At 34.6% G+C, this 27277-nt stretch overlaps 1 protein-coding gene across 2 annotated transcripts; it reads left to right on the forward strand.

Moving 5' to 3' along the window:
- The first annotated feature begins 3172 nt into the window (after window positions 1-3172).
- Window positions 3173-7979, forward strand: LOC113318564 (coatomer subunit delta-like). Of its 2 annotated transcripts, none has more exons than XM_026566744.1 (12): window positions 3173-3314; window positions 3557-3617; window positions 4210-4249; window positions 4675-4898; window positions 5389-5631; window positions 5791-5962; window positions 6125-6429; window positions 6659-6857; window positions 6943-7096; window positions 7304-7366; window positions 7456-7552; window positions 7664-7979. In XM_026566744.1, exons 2-12 carry the CDS (start codon window positions 3615-3617, stop codon window positions 7751-7753), a joined length of 1590 nt encoding a protein of 529 aa, XP_026422529.1. In that variant the 5' UTR covers window positions 3173-3314; window positions 3557-3614; the 3' UTR covers window positions 7754-7979. The 2 variants fall into 2 exon arrangements, with proteins under 2 accessions (XP_026422529.1, XP_026422531.1); XM_026566746.1 differs by having other exon boundaries at window positions 3178-3314; window positions 3560-3617.
- Window positions 7980-27277: the final 19298 nt, after the last annotated feature.

Here is a 27277-nt window from a genome sequence, read left to right on the forward strand (position 1 = left end):
CAAGAGATTGTGCGAGGTTTGTCTAACCCTTTGCATATTGATTCTTCTCCTTTACCTCTTATTGGTTTGAATGCTTCGGAAACATTGTTAAATGACTTTGTTTCCGTCTCCGTCGCTACCTTCGCGCACCTCCTCTATCATTGCATCATCTAGGTTAGCCGGTCTTCCGTACGCTCGTGCGTCATGACTCGTACTTGGGAGCATCTTGCTGGATAAGAAACTAAGAACCTCTCACTATGGTCGCAATGTTGATAGGGTAAAAGTGAGAAGGAGGAACTAGTCCTAATCACAACAAGTACCCCCGAAGATGAAGAGAGGTTAAGAGAGATAAGATGAATTAAGTCTGTCTCCTAAGTATCATTTGTTCCCTTATTATAATAATCCTTCCTCCTCCTTTTATGAATAAATACCTACAAGATTAATATATTGCAAAACTACCATTTCCCTCATTCCTAAGCTATTAAGAAACTGAGAAAAAATGACCTTTTGGCTTGGAGTGAAGCCCAACCCTTCAAAGTTTCCCTTATTGGGCTAGGACCATCTGTTACCCTATGAATTGCGCCTAGTCCTCTAGTCTCTTCTTCTTAAGGGGGACCCTTAGCATACTAAGAGTCTACTCCTTTCAAGGTTAATTATTTTCATGTATCAACAGTCTTCTTTCAGCGGGATTTCACAAAAAATAACTTTGATCGACACTCACCAATTGCAAGAGATCCGACCCTCATTAACTATGAGAATACTGATGCTCACTACAAAAGATAACATTATTTTGTTATTAACTATAAAGCCTAACTCAACGATAAAAACCAAAATCCCAATTTTAAGAAAATTCTCCAACCGATCCTGCAGTAGCGACACAACCATTTATTAAAACACGTCCCACCACCAAACTAATACGAACAATCTTCACCACAACAACATAAGGTATATCTGATGATATGATATTATTTAAATCTACGAAAATATGAGACTCTAATGAGATTATCTATATAAATGATGGAACAAACAATTTATTGGAATACTTATTGAGTAGGTTGAGTGAAATGATTATAACCATTGCAACCCATAAATCCCTAATAAGTACTCAAACAACCAAAGCTCTTTGAAATAAGAAGCCTCAAGTTCTTATTCGAAGGCTAAACCACCTATTTTTTATCACTAATCAAGAAAATGAAGAAGCCGTAATCTCAAAAACATTAAGTTCCTTTTTTACTTATTTTTCTTCATTAAATTAATATGAATGAACCAAGATAAAGAATATGATAGCTCTAAGAGTGGAAGATCGATAGAGATGAGAGAGTGATTCTACTGAGGATGCAAGAGGAGGGAGAAAAAAATGAGAGGCGCATAAAGGATATTGGGGCATTTTAGGGTCAACCACGGTCATAGAGTTATCTCATGTGAGGATAAATCTCAGTCGTTTTCTTATATAGGCTAAAAAGACACCACTTACAACAATGAACTAACTCTTAGATACATCCATTGCATATAAAGAAAACTCTGGGTTAGATTTATCTTTGAAGAGGATATATCTAGACCCTTCTTAATCTAGGATAGTTAGCCCCGGTCAATTTTATTGTATAAAGTTTGATATAGATTTATGGGTTGTTTTTTTCAAAACAATTTGAAAAACGGCGATATGCTCGTATGAGTCTGAAAACATGTATCTATTGGGTAATGTAATAAACCGATTCTCCACCAGTACTGTACCCGATTAGCCACTAGGGTCATCCGGTAGAATCTTGAAGTCTCGTGTAGAAGGGATCTCGCTCAACGGATCATGGTATGCTGGTTTAATAGGACTCCAAGAGCTCTTAGCAATGGATTCTTTTGGCACCTCGATGTCGACTCATGACATCCTGGGGTTGAAGAAGGTCCCAAGGGTTCGGTTGATGGTATTTTCAATGGCACCGTTGCGTATCATCCAACAATAACTTTCCAAGAGGTCACCCATTCCTAGATTATTCAACATTGAGCATGCTTTTAACTGCAAATTTTTTTTTTTGCTAACTCTGAAGTTTTTTTATTTTTATTTTTGATAAATTTCATAAAATTTCATTCATGATAAAATAGAGATTACATGGACTTTAAGAACATCAAAATCAATATTTTGAATACGATTAAAATGTACCAACAAAGAGTAATCTGTTTAGAGAAATAACAGACTACCAACAAGAGTACCAAGTAATGCGAAAGATTGAAAGAATTATTTTGAGATTATAATCCAACCATTTTGATAGAGTTTTTTCTTCTTGGAAAAAGAGATCTTCGCATAAAAATAAAGTAATATACCCAAAATCTTGAATCTTGATCACTACACTAGAACATCCACCCACAATCTCCATTAACATCACAAACATATGCCATGGGAGCACATAGAGAATCTCCATAAAGGAGAAGACACAAACAAAAGGACGAAAAAGTAACAACCCACAAAAGCACCATAAAAATCTAGCTAAAAGCAATGGAAATTGAAGCATAACTTAAACCAATCTAACAGAAACTAGTAGCTAATTAAGAAAACAAAAAAAAATGAAAGAAATCTGCTCAGATTCGGCCCCAAATGGACTATATTTGAGGAGTAAGAGTGAATGGTGATGAAGAGCTTTTTTAGGTTTTGGAGAAGGAAATAGAGAGGAGAGATTGTAAAAAGTATATTTTAACTCTGAAACCGATTATGCTGAAAAGATTAAACCATTACTTACTTATATTTGATTCAGGAAATCCTACCCGTCGAGCCGAAGTATTACTAGAAAAGTCTATGAATCTCATGTCATCTTTCCTCTCTCTACGTCATGTGAGATCGATGTTTGAATCTCTCACAGAGTGTTTGGATGTACACTCAAAAATTGCTTTCCAACTTATAGAAGTCGAAAAGTCAAAAGTCAATTTCGTAATATTACTTCATAACGACTTCTTGAAGCAGAAAGGTCAATTTTTTGTGAAGTAAAATAATTTTGCTTCCGAACTTTTGCTTCTGGTATCCAAACGCGCTATAAATATAGGATGGTTCCCTTCTTGCCTCACAAAATGTGATGTTAAAACTGGGTCAGGGGGTTTGGCGAATTGGGCGGTTGAGTTAATTTTTTTTTTTTTGTTGAAGCATGGGTTGAGCTAGTTGGGTGTACTGTACTCGGGGTCAGCAAAAATAACAACAACTAGGTAAATTTTAAGTTTCTCCTCCCTTCGGGCCAAACACCAGTTCTTTCTCTCTTACAGTTTTTATTCATAGAACTCCCTTCAGATCTGAGTAGTCTGAGAGCTGACAAATAAGAAGCTCTGTATTTCCAACCTCCGATCTAACTGCAATCTAGGTAAATTTCTCATATTTTGCATAAATTTCATGTATTGATCTCACTCACTCACAAGTACTTCTTCAAATTTAAGTTTTTTCCACGATCCGTACAGTGTATGCGAAAGAAATTTCAGGCGTGTAATTAACCTGATTTTTTTTCGTTTTCTTATTTGATTTGATCTATGAGATATAAGTAGTTTTTGAAGATTATATGGTGGATCTGATTATCAAATTAACTAATTTTATGTTTTATAATTGTAGAAGACACTGAATTTATTGGAATCAGACTGAGGCATTGTTTGATTCTCAGTATCTCAAAATGGTACGACTTTTCTTTCCCTTTCTTTATTTGCTCATCCTGTTGAGTAGAATTGTCATGCTTTCAGGGCTTTTCAAATCATAGATAAATCATATGTATGTTTACAATACCAGTCTACTTAGTGGAGTTGTAAATTAGGGCACCATGGGTCTACGAGTGTTGATGCAAAAATACCACATTGTGTATAAACTTTTAACTAATTGCTAAAATAGTTAAACCATGAAGCTTTAGTATTTGTGCTAAGTAAATAACCGGAAAGGTTAGACTTTACGAACGCTGAAAAGGTTCATACGGTAAGGAAAGGGCCAATTCTCCAACACATACTTCATAGTTGGATGAGATGTCTAGGATCTATATGTGGTTGATATCATCCTCCCATATCCATGTGGCACGATTATCGTGTGTGATTTTGTAATTAAGAAGTCCTTCGCTAAGATAGAAGTTATGAATTTCGACGATGTATCAGTCATTAAGCCCAAAGGTTCTGTGTCTTGAACTCTGAACTTATTAAACTGGAGAAATCCTTGTAACCTAGATAAGGTTTTTTTAATATTTATTTGCTACTTATCTTTTTTTTATGTTAACTTGTTTATAGGTGGTTCTTGCGGCTTCGATTATTAGTAAATCTGGAAAAGGTGAGATCTTTGTCACTGAGAACTGGGAATTCCTATGCATGGTTTTTACAAGAAATATATGCTGATAGTTTGCTTTATAGTTCAATTGCTTTGAAGTACATTTATTTGTTAGTATATTTATCTGTGTAAAGTGACCAAATGAAATATTTCGCTAATATATAGAAAATGGAAGCTTGACTTGAAAAGATGATACCTTTCCCCCACTCCTCTTATCACTGTTGTACATCATCTGTTTGCACTTGTTAGTGCATGACATTTTGTTACTGCATGACATTTTGGTGTACTTTCGAACAAATTCCGGGTTCAGTTTTGTTCTGTGCAAGTTTAGTCTTTCTTTAAAATTTACTTGTACATGGAAGGTGATGAAACTTAATAGATCCACTAATATTTACAGTTGTTCACATTTCATATTATGTTTATTGCAGCACTTGTTTCCAGGCAGTTTGTAGACATGTCTCGCATAAGGATTGAAGGATTACTTGCAGCTTTTCCCAAGTTAGTTGGTGTAGGAAAGCAGCATACATATGTTGAGACAGAAAATGTGCGATATGTCTACCAGCCAATTGAAGCTCTGTACTTGCTTCTTGTAACCAACAAGCAAAGTAACATTCTTGAAGATCTGGAGACCCTAAGACTGCTCTCAAAAATTGTATCCTTCTTACCGACCTATACGCTTTTATATGACTTTGGTGTTAGCCGCCAATATTTTGAACTAAACATCAAGTTTATATTTTCTTTTCCTTTTTAAAATTTCTTATCTGATGGAAGGTCCAAGTTTTCTAAAATTAGGCTGAGTCAGGTTTCAGAAGGTCTAGTATGGCTGTTTAAAAGAGGACTAGCATCAAATAATGGAGCTTTCTTATCTTCAGTGTTTTTTTATCATCGTGCTCTGTTTAAAGGATTAAACAATTGCTTATCTGGAACCCTGATTAATTTTTTCTGCAATGCAGCCATAGTTGTGCCATCCCATTATTAAATAAGAGACTGCATTGCCAAACCCTTTATGTTACCTTTCATTAGATTTCCTATGGAAAACAATCTTTAGATCTGCATGTATTCATGTGAGTTATACTTTGTTTGAAGTTACTACATATTGTTATCGGAATGATTTCATCACGTGAGTTCCTTAATCTTGCTAGGTCCCTGAATACTCCCCCTCATTAGATGAAGAGGGGGTTTGCAAGTCAGCTTTTGAGTTGATTTTCGCATTTGACGAAGCCATCTCCCTTGGGCACAAAGAAAGCGTAAGTGTGACACAGGTTAAGCAGTATTGCGAGATGGAAAGTCATGAGGAGAAGCTACATAAGCTGGTAATGCAGAGCAAGATCAACGAAACCAAGGACGTTATGAAACGTAAAGCTAGTGAGATTGACAAAAGCAAGGTACTTTAATTATGCAACTTGATGAACTTGCCATATTTGTAGGTTGTCTGTAGTCGTCATTAAATTCTGGCGTGAGTTTGTTGTCCCTCTCCCTCAATCTTTCACATAATCTGGTCTAAAGCCCAATCTCCTTTCTGACTATGAGTCCATAATCTGCAGATCGACAAGAACAGAGGTGATAAGGGAGGGTTTATGTCGTCTATGGGTTCAGGAAGAATTGAGAATAGCTTTAGTGAAATGAGTTTAACTAGTGGTAGTGGTGGTGGTTTTGGAAGTGGTTCTGGGTTCGGATTGACTACTGAAGTAGACACCTTTTCCAATAAGCCTAAAGGTTTGTGCATTCACCTGCATACATTTCGGAAACTTCATCGTGTACTAGCATACACGGAACTCCCAAAATATTCGATTGGGCATATGTTTTCAAGCAGGGATAGCTAATTGGATATTGTGTAATATGTTCCTTTATTTATTTATTCTATGTTTGTTCTTTCAGGTCGTCCATCTGCGTCTGCCACTGCTCCTCCCAAGGGTCTTGGTATGCAGCTAGGTAAAACTAAAAGGGCCAACCAGTTCCTGGAATCTCTAAAAGCAGAAGGAGAAGTTATACTTGAGGATGTTCAACCTAGTGTTACTCAGTCTAGAACATCTGCTTCAGCACCCACTGATCCCATCACGTTAACTGTTGAAGAGAAGCTTAATGTGGCACTGAAACGAGATGGTGGGGTCAGTAACTTTGATGTTCAGGGTACCTTGCTACTCCAAATTCTTAATCAAGAAGATGCGCTTATCCAAGTTCAGGTACTATTCCCACTTTTACTTGACACTTACAATTCTAATTACTTATCATTATGTAGCAGTCTTTTATGCTTTTATTTGTACTGCTTATTTTGAATCCATCATATGACGCTGGGTTTCTCTTTGCTAGTTCTAGCTCTATTCTTTTATTTGTTTGTTTATTTGCTCTTCTAATTATCAGATTTCACCATATTATGTCTCACTAATTGTTTACGCTCATCTGTTATCTCAGATAGAAACTGGTGATAATTCAAGTGTGCTTTTCAAAACACATCCTAATATCAACAAGGAGTTGTTTTCTAATGAGAACATTCTGGGGCTGAAAGATCCTAACAGACCGTTCCCGACCAACCAAGGAGGTGATACTGCAGGTGTTGGCCTTCTAAAATGGAGAATGCAAAGCATGGATGAAAGCATTGTGCCGCTGACCAGTACGTTTTGTCTTTATATGTTCATATTGTGGCCGGTTCATCTATCTCTATTTTATTGTTTATTTATCCATTGACCTTTTTGCAGTAAACTGCTGGCCCTCTGTTTCCGGAAATGAAACCTATGTCAGCCTGGAATACGAGGCCTCGTCAATGTTTGATTTGAGAAATGTTGTAATTTCAGTACCTCTTCCTGCACTACGAGAGGCACCTAGTGTCAGGCAGGTTGATGGAGAGTGGAGGTGAGTGATGACAATTTACCCTTTCTTAAGCATGAGTTTGGGGAAAACCAACTTAAGGATTTCCTTCTCGTCTCATCTCATCTCCCATAATAATTCTAGCAACGGGTAGCAGATAAAATTTTGAACACAAAACAAGATGAGATTCATTTACAATAGCCAAAGTTGCAAGGTCGTATCAGTAGTTAAAACATGCTTTTTGAATTGTAGGTTCGACTCGAGAAGTTCAGTCTTGGAGTGGTCGATACTTCTTATTGATAACTCCAACCGCAGGTTAGTCATAGATTAACTGTTAATTAGTTCTCTTTTCCTATGAAACCAACTGTAATTAATTTCTTTTCTCGACTTTTAAACCTTGACAGTGGGTCGATGGAATTTGTCGTACCCCCAGTGGATTCTTCAGTATTCTTTCCCATTTCCATCAGATTTGCGGCTGCACGTACTTTCAGTGAGCTAAAGGTTTGTCAAATTTAAACTTACATATGCTTTTCTTCATTTTGAGCTAAGAATTAGTGACTCTGCCCTTCGTATTTTGAGACCATGCACAATGTTTTGTTTGTTTGTTGTTAGGTTCTCAATATCTTGCCGCTAAAGGGTGGCCCCGCTCCCAAGTTCACCCAGAGAACACAACTGATCACAGAGAACTATCAAGTGGTTTAAGTTTTGCTCAGCTGGTCGTGTAATTTTTGAATATTGCGTCTAAACAAGTCTTCTTCTTCTTCTTCTTCTTCTTTGTCTTTTTCCTTCCCTCATTTTCCATCTTATCTTCCAAGTACTTGTATTCATTTTTGTTTCCTGTATTTTTGTCTTCAGATATATATACCTACAACATTGACAATTTTCAGTAATATTAAGAATAACATATACATGATTTTGGTTTAGCTTATCCTTCTGTTTTCTTCTTTTTCTTCCCCACGATTCTACAAGTCGTTTCTTCTGAACTAGATCATTTGGTATTTGTATTTTTAGCATTTCAAATGTTAGTCTTTGTTTTGAACTTATTGCTAAGTAGATAAGTCCAAGGTGCCCCTACTGCTGCTGTCTTTGTGGAACCAAAAGAAGAAGAAAAATGATTAACAAACAGTCTAACAAGTAAAACTTTATGGTAGCGGCTCGCTTGCTGCACTGCTTTGATCACTATATGAATAATAACCACAATCGCACGTCGTCTACATGAACCCGAGGGAGCGGTAGAAATACTACATCCAGTATTCCTAATAAACTAACGTGGAATGATATTTTGGTATTTTTAGAATTAAGAAATTAATTAACATGAATGTAATTACTCTTTTATTGCTAGGCTACCAACCAAGGTTCTATACGAATCTTGAATGTAATTATTCTTTTTTTTTTTTTTTTCATTAATACCTTTGAATGAATTAACATGAATAAAAATAAAAAGAAATAACGAGGCTATGAGCCGAGCGGGTGAATCGTTAGAACGTATTATGCTAACTCAGTAAACATATTCATCTTCTGGTTTGATCTAAACTTCTTTTTTACTTGAATCTCCTTTTATAAACATGGTTTATACTAGTTTTTATTCATTGGCAAATTCATTTAGCATTCTTATTAGTCTTTTTGAACATATCTTTTTAATCTTACATTCTACTTTCTCTTATTTTCTATTAATGGGTTGTTAACATTCCTTGTTTCTCCATAATGTGTTTACAGTTTGATGCTTCTCAATGGCTTTTGCCCGAGTATTTGTTATGATTGTTGCGTTTGCTGAGTATGTCTACAAGCTTTTGCTAACATGTTTGGATTGTGCTGGTATCAATGGCATCAACGGTATCAATGGTGTCAAAGTATTTGTCAGAGATGAGTTACAACAACGAATTCCTCTAGCGAGTCAAAGAAACAGTTTATCCCGCTTTTTAGGCAATTCAAAAAATTTCAAAATGTTCAAAATCAGCTTATCATGGAAAGTCTGCCTCCTAGTCTTCCTATTAAAGTTGTTAGCCAGCTGTAAAACTTCCAATAGCAATAAAAATCCTCAAAATATCTGTTACCGTAATTCAAGCCAGAAAATAAACCTTCATTTATATCATTTCTATCTTCAAAACCCTAAACCAAACTTTCCAAACTATAAACGCAAAACTGTCGACTACCTTTTCATCCAGTTAAACAATTTTCTCAAGATGGAAGAACAAACATCAAGTCATGTTGGAGATCTTGTTAACAAGTTCAAACAGGCAACATTGGAGTTGGGAGATACTAATGAAGTGGTTGTTTTCAAGCAAGATAATAACACATCTGAGGAAGAAAAATCAAATTGGGAGGCTAGTGCTATTGGGAAAGTTATTATAGAGGGAAGAATGAACTATGCTACAATCGAAAAATGGTTACCTTTTAGCTGGCCATTCATGACTTCAGAAGAGGTGCAGATTGTGGAAGTGGAACCCAATATAATGATTTACAAGTTCAAAACATGGGATTTACTCAACAAGGTGATTAACGAAAGGCCATGAAGCATTAACAGACATCTTCTGGTAATCCATGATCACATCCCAGAAATGATCTATACTGAGAAACACTGGGGTTTTCAAATGTTTTGGATTCAACTCAAATATTTGCTTCCTGAACACATGAATGTTGAGTCTGTTACTAAAATAGGTGAAATCATGGGAGAAGTCACTAAAATTGAACCAAAAGATGCCATCCCTATTGGTAGCATTCCTGTCAAAGTGTGTGTGAATATTGATCTGACAATGCCATTAAGAAGAGGAGTAAAGTGTATCACTAATGCAGGAGTTACAAAATGGCAGAAGTTCTTCTATGAGAGGCAACCAAGGAGTATTTGCACATAATGCTATATTATTAAACATTGCAAAGTTGCTTGCAAAGCTGCAGCTACATATTTAAACAAAGCTCATGAGAAGCCTTACTTTTTTTTGGCAAAGCTAGTACCATCAGAAAAAGCATCTCAGCAAAAACCAGCAACTCTGCACTTGTCTGTCAACAAAGCTCGAAAAAATTCATCAAAACTACTACTTTTGTTCCACCAAAAGATGGCATAGCTATTAACATGGATTTTCTTCTCAATAAAAATGATTAGGAACCAGGTGAAGATATTAGGCTAGGAAAAAGGCTTAGAGTCGTGGATAATCCTACTGAAACTCTCAATGATGCTGAAAGCTCCTCCGGCAATAATCAACAAGATAGCAGCACTTCCAACCAGACTACTCACAAGGTCATAACTGGAGAGGATCAATCTGTTCATGCAGGAAAGGAGATTCAGGTATACATCCCATTACAAAACTTTTACCAAAATCTTATTTTGTGCAATTTCCCTTTAATTTTCATAGTTAAAATTAGTCATATCTTTAAGTTAGATTTTGTTTACAACCATTTTTCAAAGATGAAAATCATTAGTTTGAATTGTAATGGGTTTGCAAATAAAAACACTAGGAATCATATCAAGGATTTAAACCAATTCCATAATGCAAACATAATTTTCTTGTCAGAAACTAAGATAGACTCTGACAAAATCCTAAATCATGTGAGACCTTTAAATTTTCCAAACTCTTTTTATGTGCCTAGTATAGGGAGAGCTGGAGGTTTGGCCCTTTTGTGAAAAGATGGGTTTAAGCTTGAAATAGTAACACATGATAGTAACATGATACACTTCTTGATAGTGAGTGATCCTTCAAAGCCTGAGTGGCTACTTACCTGCATGTATGGCACTCCTTACCCTAATCTCAGAGAAGCCCAATGGAGTTTTATTGAAAGTTTAAGGAAAGATAATCCTAACTTACCTTGGATTGTCCTTGGTGATCTTAATATTAAACTAAATTTAGATGATAGAAACACTAACAATGCTTCTTCCTCTACCTCTTCTAGTGTTGTTCAACATATTGATAATGCAGGTTTGAATGATTTGGGTTTTCATGGAAATCCATTTACTTGGACAAGTAATAAACATGGAACTGGTAGAATAAAGTCAAGACTGGACAGAGCTTTGGTCAGTGCTGATTGGTTATTGGATTTTCCTGATTCACATTTACTTCATTTACCTCAAATGGGTTCAGATCACTGCCCAATACTTCTTAATCTGTCTGCCAATAATTCTAATGGAGGTAAAACCTGGAAATTTTATGAAATGTGGCTGGGGATATTACTTGTAAAGATCAAGTTGTTCTGGCTTGGAGATCAGATGTTAGGGGCTCTTCTGCTTTCATTCTTGAAAAGAAACTAAGTTATGCAAGAAGTAACCTTTCAAGATGGAACAAGAATGTTTTTGGGAACATCCAAAATACTATTCACTTTATGCAACAACAGCTGAGTCTTCTGCAAGGAGATGATTTAGATGGCAATAATACGTCTGAAGTTCAACATCTGAAGCAACAGATATAGGAATGGCAGACAAGGGAAAGACAATTTTGGAGACAAAAATCTGGAGATCACATTACAGAAATGGACAACAATACCAAACACTTCCACATGATGGCCAACTATAGAAGATTAAGAAATAGAATTGAGTCTCTGAAAGACAATAATGAAAATTGGTGCACTGGGAGATCAGATATGGAAGCTTTACTTAACCAGTATTTCATCCAGATTAGTACTACAACTTCACCAAATGTTAGTGAAAGGCTCATCAATCTGATTCCTTCACAAATTACTGAAGCTGACAACATATTACTTACAAGGATACCCGATGCAGATGAGATATACTCCACTCTCAAATCCATGAAGCCATGGAAATCTCCGGGTCCAGATGGCTTCCCACCTGGATTCTTCCAATCTCAGTGGGACATTGTTGGTGAGGATGTTACAAAAATGGTTCAAAGATTTTTTTCTACAGGAAAGCTTCTTAAAAGTATGAACAAGACAAATATTTCTCTCATTCCCAAAGTCAATTTACTTCAGAAGCCAGCTGACTTCAGACCAATTGCATTATGCAACACAACATATAAGATAATTTCAAAAATTCTTGCTTCTAGGATGAAGATTCATATGGACAAGATAATTTCTCCTATGCAGTCAGCTTATGTTTCAGGAAGAAAAATTTCAGACAATGTTTTCTTGGCACAAGAACTGATTCACTGTATGAAAAGAAAGAAAGGGAAACAAGGTTATATGGCTTTAAAATTAGATATGTCAAAAGCATTTGACAGAGTGGAATTGGTCTTTCTATAGAGGATTATGCTTCAAATGGGATTCAACAATACTTGGTGTAATCTGGTGGAGGAGTGTATTAGTACTACATATATCAGTATCAAGCTGAATGGTGTTCCTTGTGCTTCTTTCAAACCTACAAGGGGTCTTAGGCAGGGTGACCCTTTGTCACCATATTTGTTCCTTCTAACCATGGAAGTTTTCACAAGAGCTATGGCAAATGCTGAGTATGCAAGTAAAATACAATTTGTAGAGCTGCCCCACAAGTAACTCATTTGCTTTTTGCAGATGATTGCTTAATCTTCACCAAAGCAAATCTTTATAATATTAACAATTTACTGGATCTCATTAAGGAATTTCGTGAGAGTTCAGGTCAGCAGATAAATTTCCAGAAATCAGCTGTTTACTTCTCTAAAAATGTGCACCCAAGGCATATCTTGGAATTCCCTTATTCCAGAATAGAAGAAAGACTTGTTCTTTCTTTATTATGGTCAAGAATATGAAATGCAGGCTTTCTAGATGGAAAGGAAAATTTGTAAACCATTCTGGAAAAACAACTCTTGTTAAATATGTCCTTAGTGCTATGCCCTTACACCAGATGAGCACATTCAAGCTTCCATAAAGTACCATTGAGGACTTAGAGAAGATTCAAAGACAATTTTGGTGGAAAAAGAAGAATGAAAAAAGGGTTTATACTGTTTCTTGGAAGAATCTTTGTAGAGATAAAAATGAAGGTGGCTTGGGGTTTAGAGATTTGAAATGTTTTAATCAGGCCTTGCTAGCTAGATCTGCTTGGAGGATGTGTAAGCATACCACTCATCTCTTGGCAGTTTGTCTTAAAGAAAGATATTTCCCACAAGATTCTTTATTACATGCTTCAAACAAGAAAAACTCATCATGGGCTTGGAAAAGTATGTATGGCAGCATAGAGTTTATCAAAAGATACAGTCTATGGCAGGTAGGTGATGGTAAAAAGATAAGAATTTGGTCTGACATATGGATTTCAGGCTCTGAAGCACCTACAATTCCTACTGAGAACAGTGATCATGTTATGCAGACTTATATCTTAGTCTCTGACCTAATCAACTCTGACACTTTGACCTGGAAAGTTGATATAATTGTTTCCATCTTTGATAGAGAAACTGCAGACAAGATTATTCAAATAAGGATTCCTAGAAAAGCTGAAGACAATATGGTCTGGACTTTAACCAATAATGGATTATTTACTGTCAAATCAACTTATTATAAACTGGTGGAACTGAAACATAGTGTTGCAGCTTCTGGTGTTCATAATCAACTGGTTATTGATGGAAGTATATGGAAAGCTCTTTGGGGTCTAAAAACAATCTCTAAGATAAAACTTTTTCTCTGGAAGTGCATGACTAATAATGTACCTACTAGTGAAAGGATTCTAAGGCATATTGGTGGAGAAGTTAGTACTTGCCCTTTCTGTGAGCAGCAATGGGAAACTACAAGCCACATGTTTCTTCATTGTTCCTTCACCAAAGTTGTCATTAATTTTGTTGAAGGAGGTCTTAGCTCTCTATACAACCACACCAGCATTCAGTCTTGGATTATCAGTTGGTTCAGTGCTCAATCTACAGTTAGTGAGGATTGGATTATTAATATTGGTTGTGTTGTTTGGGAAGTCTGGAAGGAGAGATGCAAAATCGTCTTTAAAGGAACTAAACCAAATACTACAACTGTTATTAGAAAAGCTCAGAATTTGATGAACATGATTACAGCAGGCAACAACAGTCATAATATCTGTAGTAGTACTAATGCAGTTGATAGAAATAGGAAATGGATTCCTCCAGAACATCCTTTTGTTACAATAAATTGTGATGCTTCCTATAAATTATTATCTAAAGATTGTGGCATTGGACTGATTTTAAGAAATTTTGCAGGTGAACATCAGCACTCCAAGTGATATTCAGAAATGGATATTTAGATGTTGAGGAGGCGGAGTGTATGGCGGCATTGGAGGCAGTTGGCTGGGTGAGAAATCTCAATCTGGATTGCATCATTCTGGAGACAGACTCTTCAAACATAGCGGCGGAAATCAATGGCTCAAACACTTGCATTAGTTGGGAACATTTAACAATTATCAGAGATATTCAATTTCATCTTAGTAGTTTTCGATCCTGAAAGGTTCAACATGTAATAAGGGAATGTAATGGCCCTGCAGACACACTAGCTAAGCATTCTAGAAGATTTAGGATTTCTAATTTATGGCAAGGAGATGTCCCTGAGTTTATTTGTACTCAAATAGAAGAAGAAAGGAGTAACATACCTCCTGTCTTTAATTCTTAATCAATAAAATATTTTTTGCATCAAAAAAATAAAATAAAATAAAAATAATTAACTAAATGCAAAGGGGAAGTCGGTTACTAGGGAACTTGGTTTCCACCTACCTAATCATGCAAAAATCATATTCAATTTCTAAATATATTCTCCACAAAATTGTTTCATTGTTGTAATTTCCTTCGCTTCTAAGTTGATAGTTCTAGAGATTTATTTATCAATCGCAAAAAATATCCCATCAAATATTACTAAGCATGGCACATCAATTTAAACGTATAAATAACAGTGGAGCTATCTAACCCATATAAAGTTGCAAAGTATCAAATATCAATCTATAAGCATACCCCGTCAAAGAACCTAATCCAAGCACGACATATCAAACGGAAAGCATATTTAATAAATTCAATTATTTATACAATAATTTACCAAGCAAATATAGAAGAAAATTACTAAACATTTAAATCATTATTTGGAGAATTAACATTTGAGTCTACACAATCAAATTAGTTTCCACCAAAAATCCGTAGCTTCAAATTTAGCCACACATAATTATGATTTCTTTAAAATCATGGAATAGATTACAAGAGAAAAAGATTTTAACCAAATACAATCGTGTCACGCAACCCTTCCAGTCTCTTATGTTCTTCCGTTGGCAGCAAAAATAACAACCACCACTCCCGTTGTCAGCAGCAGAAAACTCACTCTAGAAAGACCCCTGACGGAACCCCCTCTCTATCGTTCGTACATGTCTTTAAAACCTATTTTTCTTCTCTTCACTAACTCAAAGTGGGTTCTTCCATTCACGGTCCAATACAAAAGATACACATTTCATACAAATAGGCCCATGAGTAGACATTCACTTAGTTATCCTGACGACATTTGTTCCTCTGACACACAATGATGGCACACTGCTCCTTCACTTGTAATTAACTACAACATGTATGATAAAACTGAGAATCCACTATCTTGAACTTCCTTGAACGGGAACTTTTTTTTGTAGTTAGTGAAGGTAAAGGTATGTCGTACAAACACCCTCTTAAACTCAACTACCGAATTGTGGTGGCTAATAAAGCCGCATCCACCCATTTCTTATAATTTCTAACAAGGTATCACCGGGCCTTACGGTCCCGGCTCAACTTCTGATTAGTTATATGTGTCATGTAATCTTCGTTATCCGACATAAGATTTCTAGATTGGTAAGATCCGTGAAAATATTTTGAAATATCATTGATATGCTTTTGTTATCCAGATATGTCCACCTATATAGTCCGGTTTATGTTATTTAGGTATCACGATCGGTGATTTCCTATTAAAAAAAAATAAAAAAAAATCCTTGGTGCCCTTTTCATTTGTTGATTCCAAGGTTATTAAATGGAGATGATATATTAAATGTAAACATCACCTGTAATGACAAAAGATGACAATCAAAGTATAATATGACTTAGACGGATGATTATTAGGAGTTTTTATTTAACAAATTAGAACATGCAAGCTTAAGCGTGGTCTGAAACCACTAAATCTAAAATAAAGCAATCCAGGAAATTTATTACGAAGAATATAACGTCCTAATCTAGATACGAATTTAAATTACCAAAATAATAATAAGGTAAATGATGATAATGTCATTGTAGTATATTAGTATAGTAATAAAGTCGTAGAGTGATGCTACCAGTTATCTGAGTTCAAAACTCGTCAACATCAGATTCTTTATCGATAAAAAGAAAAGGTTGAATAATGCAAAAGATATTGGAGATGTTCAAGCAATTATTAGTACCTTTTGATTCAACCAAGAACCTGGTGAACCATACGATAGTATGACAAAAATAAACCGGAGTTATAACATACCTTTCTAGAAATATAAATTTACTAAGATAACGAAAGAATTTTGATCCATCAAAAATTACTCCTAAAAGTGAATGGGTATGTTTTTGATCCGTCCATGAATTTCTTGGCATTCAATTGTTCTTAAGTAGTTGTTTACTCTCTCGAGTTTAGATTTTTTCTACGCCGGTTCAGAATATTTGTTGTTCGAATTGTCACAGTTTGTATTTTGTTTTTATTTTAACTTCTTCAGATTTTTGTGGACATATACCATATATTTTTAAAATTCATGTTCAGACTCAGTTTGAGCAAAAAGACCGATGCATGCTCGTTATTTACACACCGTTTTTATATCCCAAATTCCTGTAAACGCAATCATCTCCTTGTTGATTTCCTTGAATGTTAAATGACTGTGTTCTTCCTCATCTTTAATGAAATTTTAATTTTTCAAATAATCCTCGAGCATATTAATGTAATACCATTCTCTCTTCTTTTTCTTTTCTTTAGTTTTTCGCATTGATTAAATGTTAGTTACTCATACTCTTTTTTTTCTTTCTTTTTTCGCATAATCTTTCATACAGTTTTTCGTTTCACATATATGTTTAAACAATAATCTTTTTTACGTTCCCAACTCTCAATGTTTTTTTGTTGATCTAGATACTCCAATAAGTTTTCCTATTTATCTCCGTGATCCGAATATTTGGGCTCTTGATTAAGGACGCGTAAGAATCATGCAAGAAATATTTGGTTTTTATTTTATTGTCAGCAGCGGTATCAGTCTTACCTTCCATGACCTCTTGATCCTTTACAAAGTTTAATTTCATTGTTGTCAAGCGATGATTTTCTTTTCCTCCATCTCAATGTTCATACCTGTGAAATAAAATTGCAAAATTTAAAGACTTGGTTTTCCTAAATATAAAAATACGATGAAGTTACATTCAACAGTGCCTTATCGAATTCACCACGACCCATAATTTGTTATTTAAATTGCAAATTCATGAGTTTAAATTTTCTTAATAAGAAAATATTGTCCATTCTACAATGCAAAAATTGTTATCGGATGTTGTGGTTGTATTGCATTGAATTAAATTTTTAGAATGCGAGAATTTCGTAAAAAAATATATTAAAGAGTAATAGATAATTTGATAATGACCACACATTATCATAAGCATTATCGTGAATGAAATAAAATCTTTAATAATTAATTAATCTAAATATTGTGTCGTCGAATTACCAACTCCATGTTGTTTTTTATTGTTACCTCCTTTGTAAAGTTATGATGGTGAAACCAATTCATCAATTATGGCTTTGTACGTTTTTTTCCCGTTTGGGGTTATGCACATTTTTGTTGCATACACGTTCAACTTATATAGTTTTTTTCTCTATGCCTTGTTATTTCAGTTGAAATATGATATGTTACTCATGGTACGCGCCATGTCTTTGTAATTTAAAAAATGTATAGCTTATCTTTCTCAAAATCAATTATCTTTCATTTCAACAACCCTTGAGGTAGCAATTATCATATCCTCGTATTCTCCATGATCCTTGATTTCCTGTGTGATTTGATTGGCTAAATAACCACGTAGGATTTTTTTTCTTGATTGCCTCTTTCATCTTGTATCACAACATTTTGACTTTAGATTTCACACCCATTTCTAGCATTTTAGTTATTTTTTTAGATCCGGAAACATTTTTCCTCTCACATCTGCAACAATATGACTTTTATCATTTCTTTTAAGCCATATCAAAATAAACAATACATGCCAACCTTTAGATACAATTATGATGCAATTACCCGTTAGATATTTTTAAGGTGTAATCTCAAATTTCCTGAAACCGGTCTCCATTCAGCATTTAAAGTGGAAATTGTGAAAGTGTGTCATAGTTAAATCTTCCTCAGTTTTAATTATATCTAACTTTCTTCTAAGATCTTGTCACCTTTTGTTAGGGCTTATTCAATTTTATTATATCCGTATTATTACTGTATGAAACATAAAAAAGAAGTAACATCAAACAATAAATTATCGTCGAATTCAAAGAATAAGATGTGGTTATACCATAAATGTTGTAAATCACATGGGTCAACTATCACGCATAATAAGCTCAACTCTTACTCTGATGTTTTGTTGATACACCTTAAAATAAATAATTCTATATTTAAAGAACTCCAAATATATTAGTAAATTTATGATTCATTCTATCAAAGATCGTTGGAAAATCAATTTTATTTTTACTGGAAGATATATAATTTTTTGGCTTAGCGGTTTTTTCATATATTCGTATATACGTAGAGCATATGAAGTATCTCCACGATATTTCTTGTATTCGAGTTAATACCAAGTTTATTCATTTTTAAAATTTATGCCCCAACCTAAATGTTGGTCCTAACCTTGATTTTTTTTCCTATACGTCAACCTTACTGATAAATTTTTGGTCAATAATCAACTTTGTCCTTGTACTAGTAACTTTATGTTCTTACAACTTTGCATCATTATTTGGATGCGAGGATGTCTCTAGACATTCTGTGTTATCCTAAAAAATATTTATTTTTCGTTAAGTTTCATATTAGTTATAACATGCCACCCTTTGCTTCAACATTTTGATCCATATTTTTAGGATGTTAAAACTTCGACTTCAGATCCTAAATTACGCTTTTGATATATCTCTGATTTCAGAATTCAACATGACCTGCTTCTCGTTACTTGCTTTAATAGAAGCCTTTATATGTCATAACTATTTGGAATACTCACTAAGTCGTTTCTTTTAGCATGTTAGTGTTTTCCATATTATTAACTGGTTATTAAGTTTCAAGTCAGTCTCTGACAACAACTTATATTTTCTAACCCAACCTACAACGGGACTCAACCTTTTAGATGTATTTGGGTACATTTTCATGTCCATCACAATATGGCTGTCATGGGTGATCTTGTGTACATTTTCAAGTCAATGTATATACGTATTTGCAGACATGTTTTCCAAAGCAGCCATATTAATCTTGTGTACATTTTCATTGCGTGTTGACAGTATGATCGGCTCTATAAAACGTATTTGGCGTGCTCTCTTATCTTTAGCAATCTAGGGATAAATGACGACTATTAATTTAGGCATGTTTTTACACCTACCCATTGACGCGGAAAGATCAACAACTTCTTTCGAATTATCACCAACCTATAATAATATCCAGAATATGAATATTCGAAATATTATGGCATGTGTAAATATGAATCAAAATAGTAAATATAATACTATCCACATTTGTATCTTTACTCAGAATTTTGCAAACGATACATTTTTCCGCTCTCGCCTATCTAGGCACATATATTGACTAAGAGTCAGCAAAATGATGTCTTTCTAAAGCAATGTTATTCGGATACGCTTCCACGATTTCTTCTCCAATATCATCCAGAGATATCAGGCAATTTTTTCCTAAAAAAACTCTGCCCGTAATATTTGTACTACACGAAATGGTCTTTTAGGATCCCACAATTACAAAGTGTTTAATCAACTGCTTCGACGCAAAGTCTATGATGCAATAGAACTTCGTCCTACATAATTAGTTTAATTTGTCTCAGGAATTTAGCATGTGGATCCTTTTGATCAATTCCACAAACACTGGTTTCAATTATTTCTTTGATAGCCTTGTACGTATAATATGCGGCATGACGACCTCTCAAGAAAAGAAGCAAAACAATTCAAGAAGAATCAGCAGTGAGAAACATGTATTCAGCTACGTGCAAACTTGCAAATGATGTTTATCACTACCATTTAGAGAGAGAAAAATCCCATCACCTATCCGCATGAAACCAATTACTTTCTTGTGAGGTTGATATCCAACTTCTCTTGCAAAAGTTATTGTGTCTTCACGGCAAAAACGACATAAATAATTTTTATAGGATTTGGCGACCCTTGAAGTATGAAACCAACAATATTTTCCTAACTTATAAAGAAGTTTGGTAACCATGATGAACCTGGGAAAAGTTCAATATCTTCATTGACTTCAGAATCTCATACTTCAAGTTGCAGCAACCGATACTCCTAAATATACCAGCGACATCACTCCAATTTTATATTGGTTTTGGCATATCTTAGAAATCGTCAAGAAACTTTCCAGATTCGTGTAGTTGTTCATCAAGGAGATATAATCCCTAATCAAGTACTTTAGTAAATAGAAAGCCTAACATACATGTTTCAGAATATATAATGTAGCATTTCGTATTTGACACTGACAAAAAGACAGGTTCTTGTGTAAGTATGTATAAGCGAACTTGACTACTCGAGGAAGGAGAACCAAAGATATTTCTTTTATAACAACCACCACATAGCTCATCAACAAATTAACCCCTAAATCCCGATCCCTCCATTTTTCACTGAGAAACCGTTATAAGTTATCAAATCCAACCTTTTCCTTACATCACCATCTTTCTTACGCCTTTCAACATCACCCGTGCATGGGTCAGTTCTACTCTCAGTTCTCATCTCATGTCTAAATACTCAGAGATTTCCAATTTTCATCTCATCTCATAAGAAAGTGAAACACCTAATGGGTATAGCAGTTAAAAGTAACAGTATCCCTATTATCACCCTCCTCAACATCCATGGTCCAATTACCATAATGTCACAAAACATTTCGCTCTTCAAGTTTCTTATCTAACAAAACAGAAATGTGATTAAATAACCCCAAAAATAAGTCTGCCATTTCATCAGATTGTTCTACAATAGAGAAAATGGGTAAAAAAAATCAACTCGGAGTACTGTAACGATTAATGATGTCTGACTATCAACATATTCTCCTCTAAAGGAAAGTGCTGAGAAAACAATATTAGTATCTGATTGATAGAAAACAATGTATAGAGATAAAATGTTTTTTACATGTACACCTATGTCGCACTATATACTGGTATCTGAAGCATGTATAGTTCTGGTTTATTCAAATAACTACGCCATCTGCGGGAGTCGAACCCACAACTACATGGTTAAAACCATGCGCTCTGCCATTTGAGCTAAGACAACAAGAAGACATAAGTCAGCAAGAAGAGAATGTACCTGACACCCTGCTTTATACACATCTAACCCCAACATTATGATCTTAAGTTTGCTTCTGTCTTCCTTTCTAAACCTTCATCATCCTCTATGCAGCCATCCTCTAGCTCCTTAGTGAAACCTATGTTACGCATTCATATCATACACAAAAACCCTTCAGCTGCTAACAAAACCGTAACCCTTCTCGTGCTTCAGAATTGTTTTGTGGGATTATAGGTAATTATATTAGACTGATGCAACTAACCTGCTGGCAGTCTTGGACATGTTCTGCAACCAGGCCAGTGAGCGATTTTCCCATTAAGCGAAGATGCCAAATATATGTAACATCCACTGTTGTCATATACAGAGACGATGCCAGCAACTCAGCTACCAATACCCATAATTTTATGGTAGAACTGAACTCATTCACCGCGACAAAGATGTCAGAATATTTGATGCTAAAAAAATCATTCTTATAAACCATGGGAAAAAATAATATGTCATCCCCACAAAGTTGAAATAGATCAGACAAAAACAGACTCACAAAACTCGATAAGATAAAGTCAACGGAAATATCTAGGGATAAAATTATCTTACTTTAACTGCATCAACCTTTGTAGTTCCATAGAAATACTATTGGGCTACTAATTATATCATTTGTCTAAGATAACCACATCTGGCCATCTGTCTGCAATGTGACATCAGGTTAGTATACCTCCACAAAGTTAAGCAGTCAACACACCTTGTTATGTTTTATATGCCGACAAACTATATATACATTGAAAACTTGCTTTGGTAGTAAAATATTATCAATAACCTCAAGCAGAACAAACAGTAAAACAATAGATACCTTCTGCAATACTATCCAGAAGTTGTTGCAAGTTTGTTGCAGTTTTAACTATTTTCATTTGTTTCACCAAGTTCTCTTTCATGCTCAGTAAGCAGAATCTGATTAAGATACTTGATCAGAATACCCTAAATAAGATTGTCAACTGTTGTTAGGGGAACAATGCAATGTTTTTTCTCTTCCCTGGGTGCAACAGTTGTTTACTTTGTTTTTCTTCATCTACACAGAAAATAAGCCAAACGAAGAAGAAAAAAGGAAGTCAAGATCATCCGATGTAGGATAGATGATAACAATGTATAAACCATTTATTATTACATAATTAACATAAATTAAGGTAAGAAGCGTTGTAGTCTAACCTAAAACCAAGGCCTTAACGCCATAGTAATTCAAATGTATATAAATGACACAACATCAGTCCTATAAAGAAATTTAACATTGAACTCAAAAAGAAAAAAGAAAGGTCTCCAGAATTTTGAGAATACAATCCTGATCGTCTGCATCCTGGGTCTTATATTATCACATTAGTTTTTAGAAACAAAATAACCAAGGATACCACTTAAAATCATGATTACAGGTAATGTAAAAACCCACTATTCATCATATAATTTGGCTCTATGCTTATGCTTATGTTAAATTATGCTCCGGTCTTATAATAACCATCTAACATATTCATTCATATCCCATTTCACTGATGTCGTTATTATCACTACTTCTTATTCTCTTTGTGTAAAGCGTAAATTACTATGTCATACCTTAGGTTGGTCGTGTGTCCAGAACTGAGATGCTTTTGGTTGAGATTCTGACGAATCAAGCAACTCTTCTTTTTTCATGATGCGAAGGGAAGACTGAATATATTCCAACATGAGTATTACAATGTACTTGTGAGTTTCATTTGTCCGCAGTAGAAATAACCATCATCACCATCTTCAAACTCCATAGAGCCGCAACACAATGTTTTTACCATACAACATTTTTGGCAGCAAAATTAACCATCATCATTAATGAGGCGGGAAGATCCCAAGTTGCAGGATCTCAACACCCCTGAAATTATGTAAAGTATAGAATGAGAAAAACATCAGGACCAACAAAATTAGTTGGATAAAAACGGCAAGTCAAGAAAATACGTGTAGCCATGAAGTTACTTCAAACATTACCAACATAAAACTTATATTCTACACATAAGATAAACACCTAACTTTCTGTAAGGAATATTACAGTAGTTCAACTCAACAACAAACTTTACGGACCATTAAGTTTAAGTGGGTTAGATAGGACAATATGTTTTCCTTGGTAAAAGACCAAGAGTGGAGAAAAAAATCATATTGCATTAGTGCAAGAAAAACAAATGACTGAATTTCAAATCACATAAGTCACATACCAGCATATCCCTCTTCATAAATTTTAACCGTAATAGACATCAAATCTCATTTTCTATGTTAACTATTAACTATTTCTTCTTAATACACATCTCATTGACAACTATTAACCATTTTCTATGTTGGGAAAAAAACATCTCATTTTCTTTCCAAACAATCCAATTCACAAAGAACTCAATAAGATACCTATTGAGTTCAATAAATTAGATATAAACCTGAGTGAATTTATATCCATTCATACATTCCGTGAAAGTCTATCCTGATCCACACAAACACATAAACAACAACCCAAGTGAGTGAACCGATCACATAAACAATCCATACATATAATTTGAAATGACAACTGAAAGAACAATCTGCATATCCAACAACAACTGAAAGAACAATCTGCATGGATACGCGAATGAAAATGAAAGAAAACTAAATATGAGTTACTGGTTAGTAAATAACATTAGCATGGAATTAGCAAATTCATTATTGCAATGAGTATCAGCATCATGACTGGGACGTTGTGCCAATGAATAAACATCAATCTCCTAAAACATATGTATACAAATTCCAATTATTCATTTTCTTTCCGAAGAAAACACATTTGTGAATGATCAGGATAAAGGTGTGCAGCAAAGTGAAGCTACCTTCAACCTGAAGCTTAAGCCAGCAAAGATTTGTGCCCATCCTTGACTATGGAAAATAGTAATCCTTCCATTGTCCTCCTGTTACATGACCACCTTGTTCCAGAGTATGAACCTGAAATATTCAGGCCAAAAAATCATACAATCATACTACCCAACTAAATCCCAACTAATATAAGGAAACATATCCTACTGTTAGAAATATATTCGATTTTTTAAGGGTTCTTCAAAGATTATAGTTGTGTGATTGATCATTTATTCGCTAATATACATTCTAAACAAAAACCAACCCAAATGATGCATAATTTATCAAACCATTGTATGAGTATGACCCACTTGCTCCACCCACTGCACCACTAACTTTTATATTCTCCATTAGACACTAAAAAGATTAAAGCATTCAAATAGTATACCCAAACTCCATATCAAAGTTAATTACACAAATATGAAATAACCTTGGTACTTCTACCAACGAACCTTAAACTTATTCTGAATAAGTTTACACTAAATGCGGAACATTGACATGTAGACTATTTATTGCTCAAATAAATTTCTTCTCCTAAGTTAGATTACACTAAAAGCAGCACGTTCCCCTACTAAATTAAAAATAAGTCAAAGAACTTAAATGAACCATTGCACACTGAACCACAACACAGATTCTACATCCAAAGCATCCAAATTTATAACCATCTAAATTGTAAAGTTTAATTTCATCTGACTTGCCAAATAGACATGGAAATTAAAAACCTTGAGTACCGAGATTTCTTAGCTCATTTTCAAGTCTTCAAAGAGCACTAAAAGATGTAAAATTTGTATTTTCGATGGGAAAAGATGGGTAATCCATAGATCTGAGAACAAAAGGTATAATCCAGACCGAATCAACAAAAGATCTGGCGAAAAGGATTGAAAAAGTAGTGGATCTGAAACAAACTGTGTTGACTCAATTTTCGCCCGATTTATGGAGCGTTGACTGAGGAGTGTGGAGTGTGGAGTGATGGATTGATTGATTAACTGCTCTCCTTCCATGACTGATTGTTGGACAGTGAAATAACTGTAGTAAGAGAGGGAGAGAAGTAGGATCTTAATGAAGGAGACTATTGATTGCCCTTTCAGCTTGTATTCATCAAGGGGAACATGTTGGAAATTAACTTCATCAATTATCTTCCTTCTATCTTTATGGCATTTATCAGTTGTCCTAACCATACTACATTCATAAAATTAGGGAAAAAATAAAAATCCCTGATAACTAATTTAAACCGAAAAAAAATGGATGATTTTTTTCCATCATAAATTTGTTGGGTTACAATCTTAGCAATTTCTGAAAATCTACTGCCCATGTCAACTAGCAATGCAAATCCACCATGCAAAATATTCAGCCATCATAGCACTGCAGTACTTAACTGAATGATATACACAACTGAAGAATCAAGCAGAAAAGACCAAGAGTATGACATCACAAAATTCTACTCACTGAAAATCTACAAAGAGTTATGTTCATCAAGCTGAAGACCCCAAACAAACACCTCCAATTGTGTGAAGACAACCTTGTTGTCTTCTGCTTCCTAGTAGAGGGGGATTGGCTTTCTGTAACCTTGGGAGCTTTAAGACAAACCCGTGTGAGTGATTTGCTAAGTTAGGTAAATTCTCTATGTAAAGGTTTCTTATTAACATGATTAGCCAAGTTAGGTAAATTTTTATTAAGATTTATGAACTCCAAAGTCTTGTACGAAGGATTTCAATAAATATCTTCATAAGATTTGCAGAATCTAGGTCTAGAAATCATGATTAAGATGCAACCTACTGCTATTCAAACAATAAGTACTCTGAAAAGTAAAAACAGTTTTGTTCTGAAAAACTATCCTTAAATATTAAACAGGATTTGGAATAAAGGACCGAGTTTTATTTCTCAAATGATGAATATGAAACATTGAGCAACGGTTTTGATCTATTACTTGATCTAAATATTTTTTTTTTTGTTTGTCTGTTATTTGTTTTTCTGAAGTTGAAGAACACTTTTTATTTTTATTTTTAGGATAATGGAGCTTTGTTAATGGCAAAAAATGAATCCATATTTTTGTTACCTGGATATATTGAGACACATAGACCATCAAACCAATCAATCTGTCAGAGCTCACAGCTATTATACGTAGTTGCTTCCTACAACTCCGCATAAAGAAAAGTGATTAAGAACACATGTGAGATGAATGGGAATAAGTTTAAGAATTGAACCTCCCAGTATGTTGTACTCATTTACGACTTTTTGTGCCTCATTTAATTACTATGAAAAATCACTTTCTGTTAATGTGATGGGGGGAAAAGTCATTACCAATTTTTCGCAGGGGTGGTACTCAATTGACTAGCTCATTGATATTATGAAGCGGAGCTATATAATCTTTACGAACAAAATGGACAAAATATACCCAGTATTAACAACAGAGTACAACAAACATGCACTTACCTATCGGTCAAGTCTCATATTTTCTTCATACTTAGTCTTGTTATCTCAGATGTCCGTTAGCGAATGAACCTTCAAATCAATCAACTCTTTGTCATGAGTTTTAAGAACTAAGTCATGTCTGCTTTAACAATACTTCACCGTAATAGCTAACCAAATCTTGTAAACTGCTCCCAATCACATTATGAACTTCCTTTCCTCCGGTAAGATAGAATCTGTAGTAAAACCAAATGGAACTTTAAATTGAACTCTATTTGAGCCTTAAGTATTGAAACCATAATTAAGTTACATACTAAAACGGCATCCACCAAGACAAAGAACTTTCCGATTCTTGTAAGAGAAAATAAAAGCCAAAGGAGAACTAATACCCATAGCAACATAAATAAATAATCAGAGTTAAAAGGGCATACCAATTTCTTTCACACTTCTTTGAGAAAATGTTCCAGAAATTTCCTTATGGTACCATAATCATGTATGTATATTATATTGATTCCCATCAATGGAAGAAGAGTTCCTTTTCTTATTCAGAAGAGAGAAGTTTTCTCTTCTTTTGTTTGCTTAATCATGGTACACGGATTAGAGGTATGCCGTTCTTTTAACCCATCTCTT

The sequence above is a fragment of the Papaver somniferum genome, chromosome 10 (assembly GCF_003573695.1).
Source record: "Papaver somniferum cultivar HN1 chromosome 10, ASM357369v1, whole genome shotgun sequence".
NCBI classification, from domain to species: Eukaryota; Viridiplantae; Streptophyta; class Magnoliopsida; order Ranunculales; family Papaveraceae; genus Papaver; species Papaver somniferum.

Excerpts from the sequence above, each read along its gene's own strand:
- LOC113318564 (XM_026566744.1), top strand. Across the intron at positions 7,097-7,303 it reads CAGGTTGATGGAGAGTGGAG|GTTCGACTCGAGAAGTTCAG; the intron begins GTGAGTGATGAC and ends TTTGAATTGTAG. Across the intron at positions 7,553-7,663 it reads GTACTTTCAGTGAGCTAAAG|GTTCTCAATATCTTGCCGCT; the intron begins GTTTGTCAAATT and ends GTTTGTTGTTAG.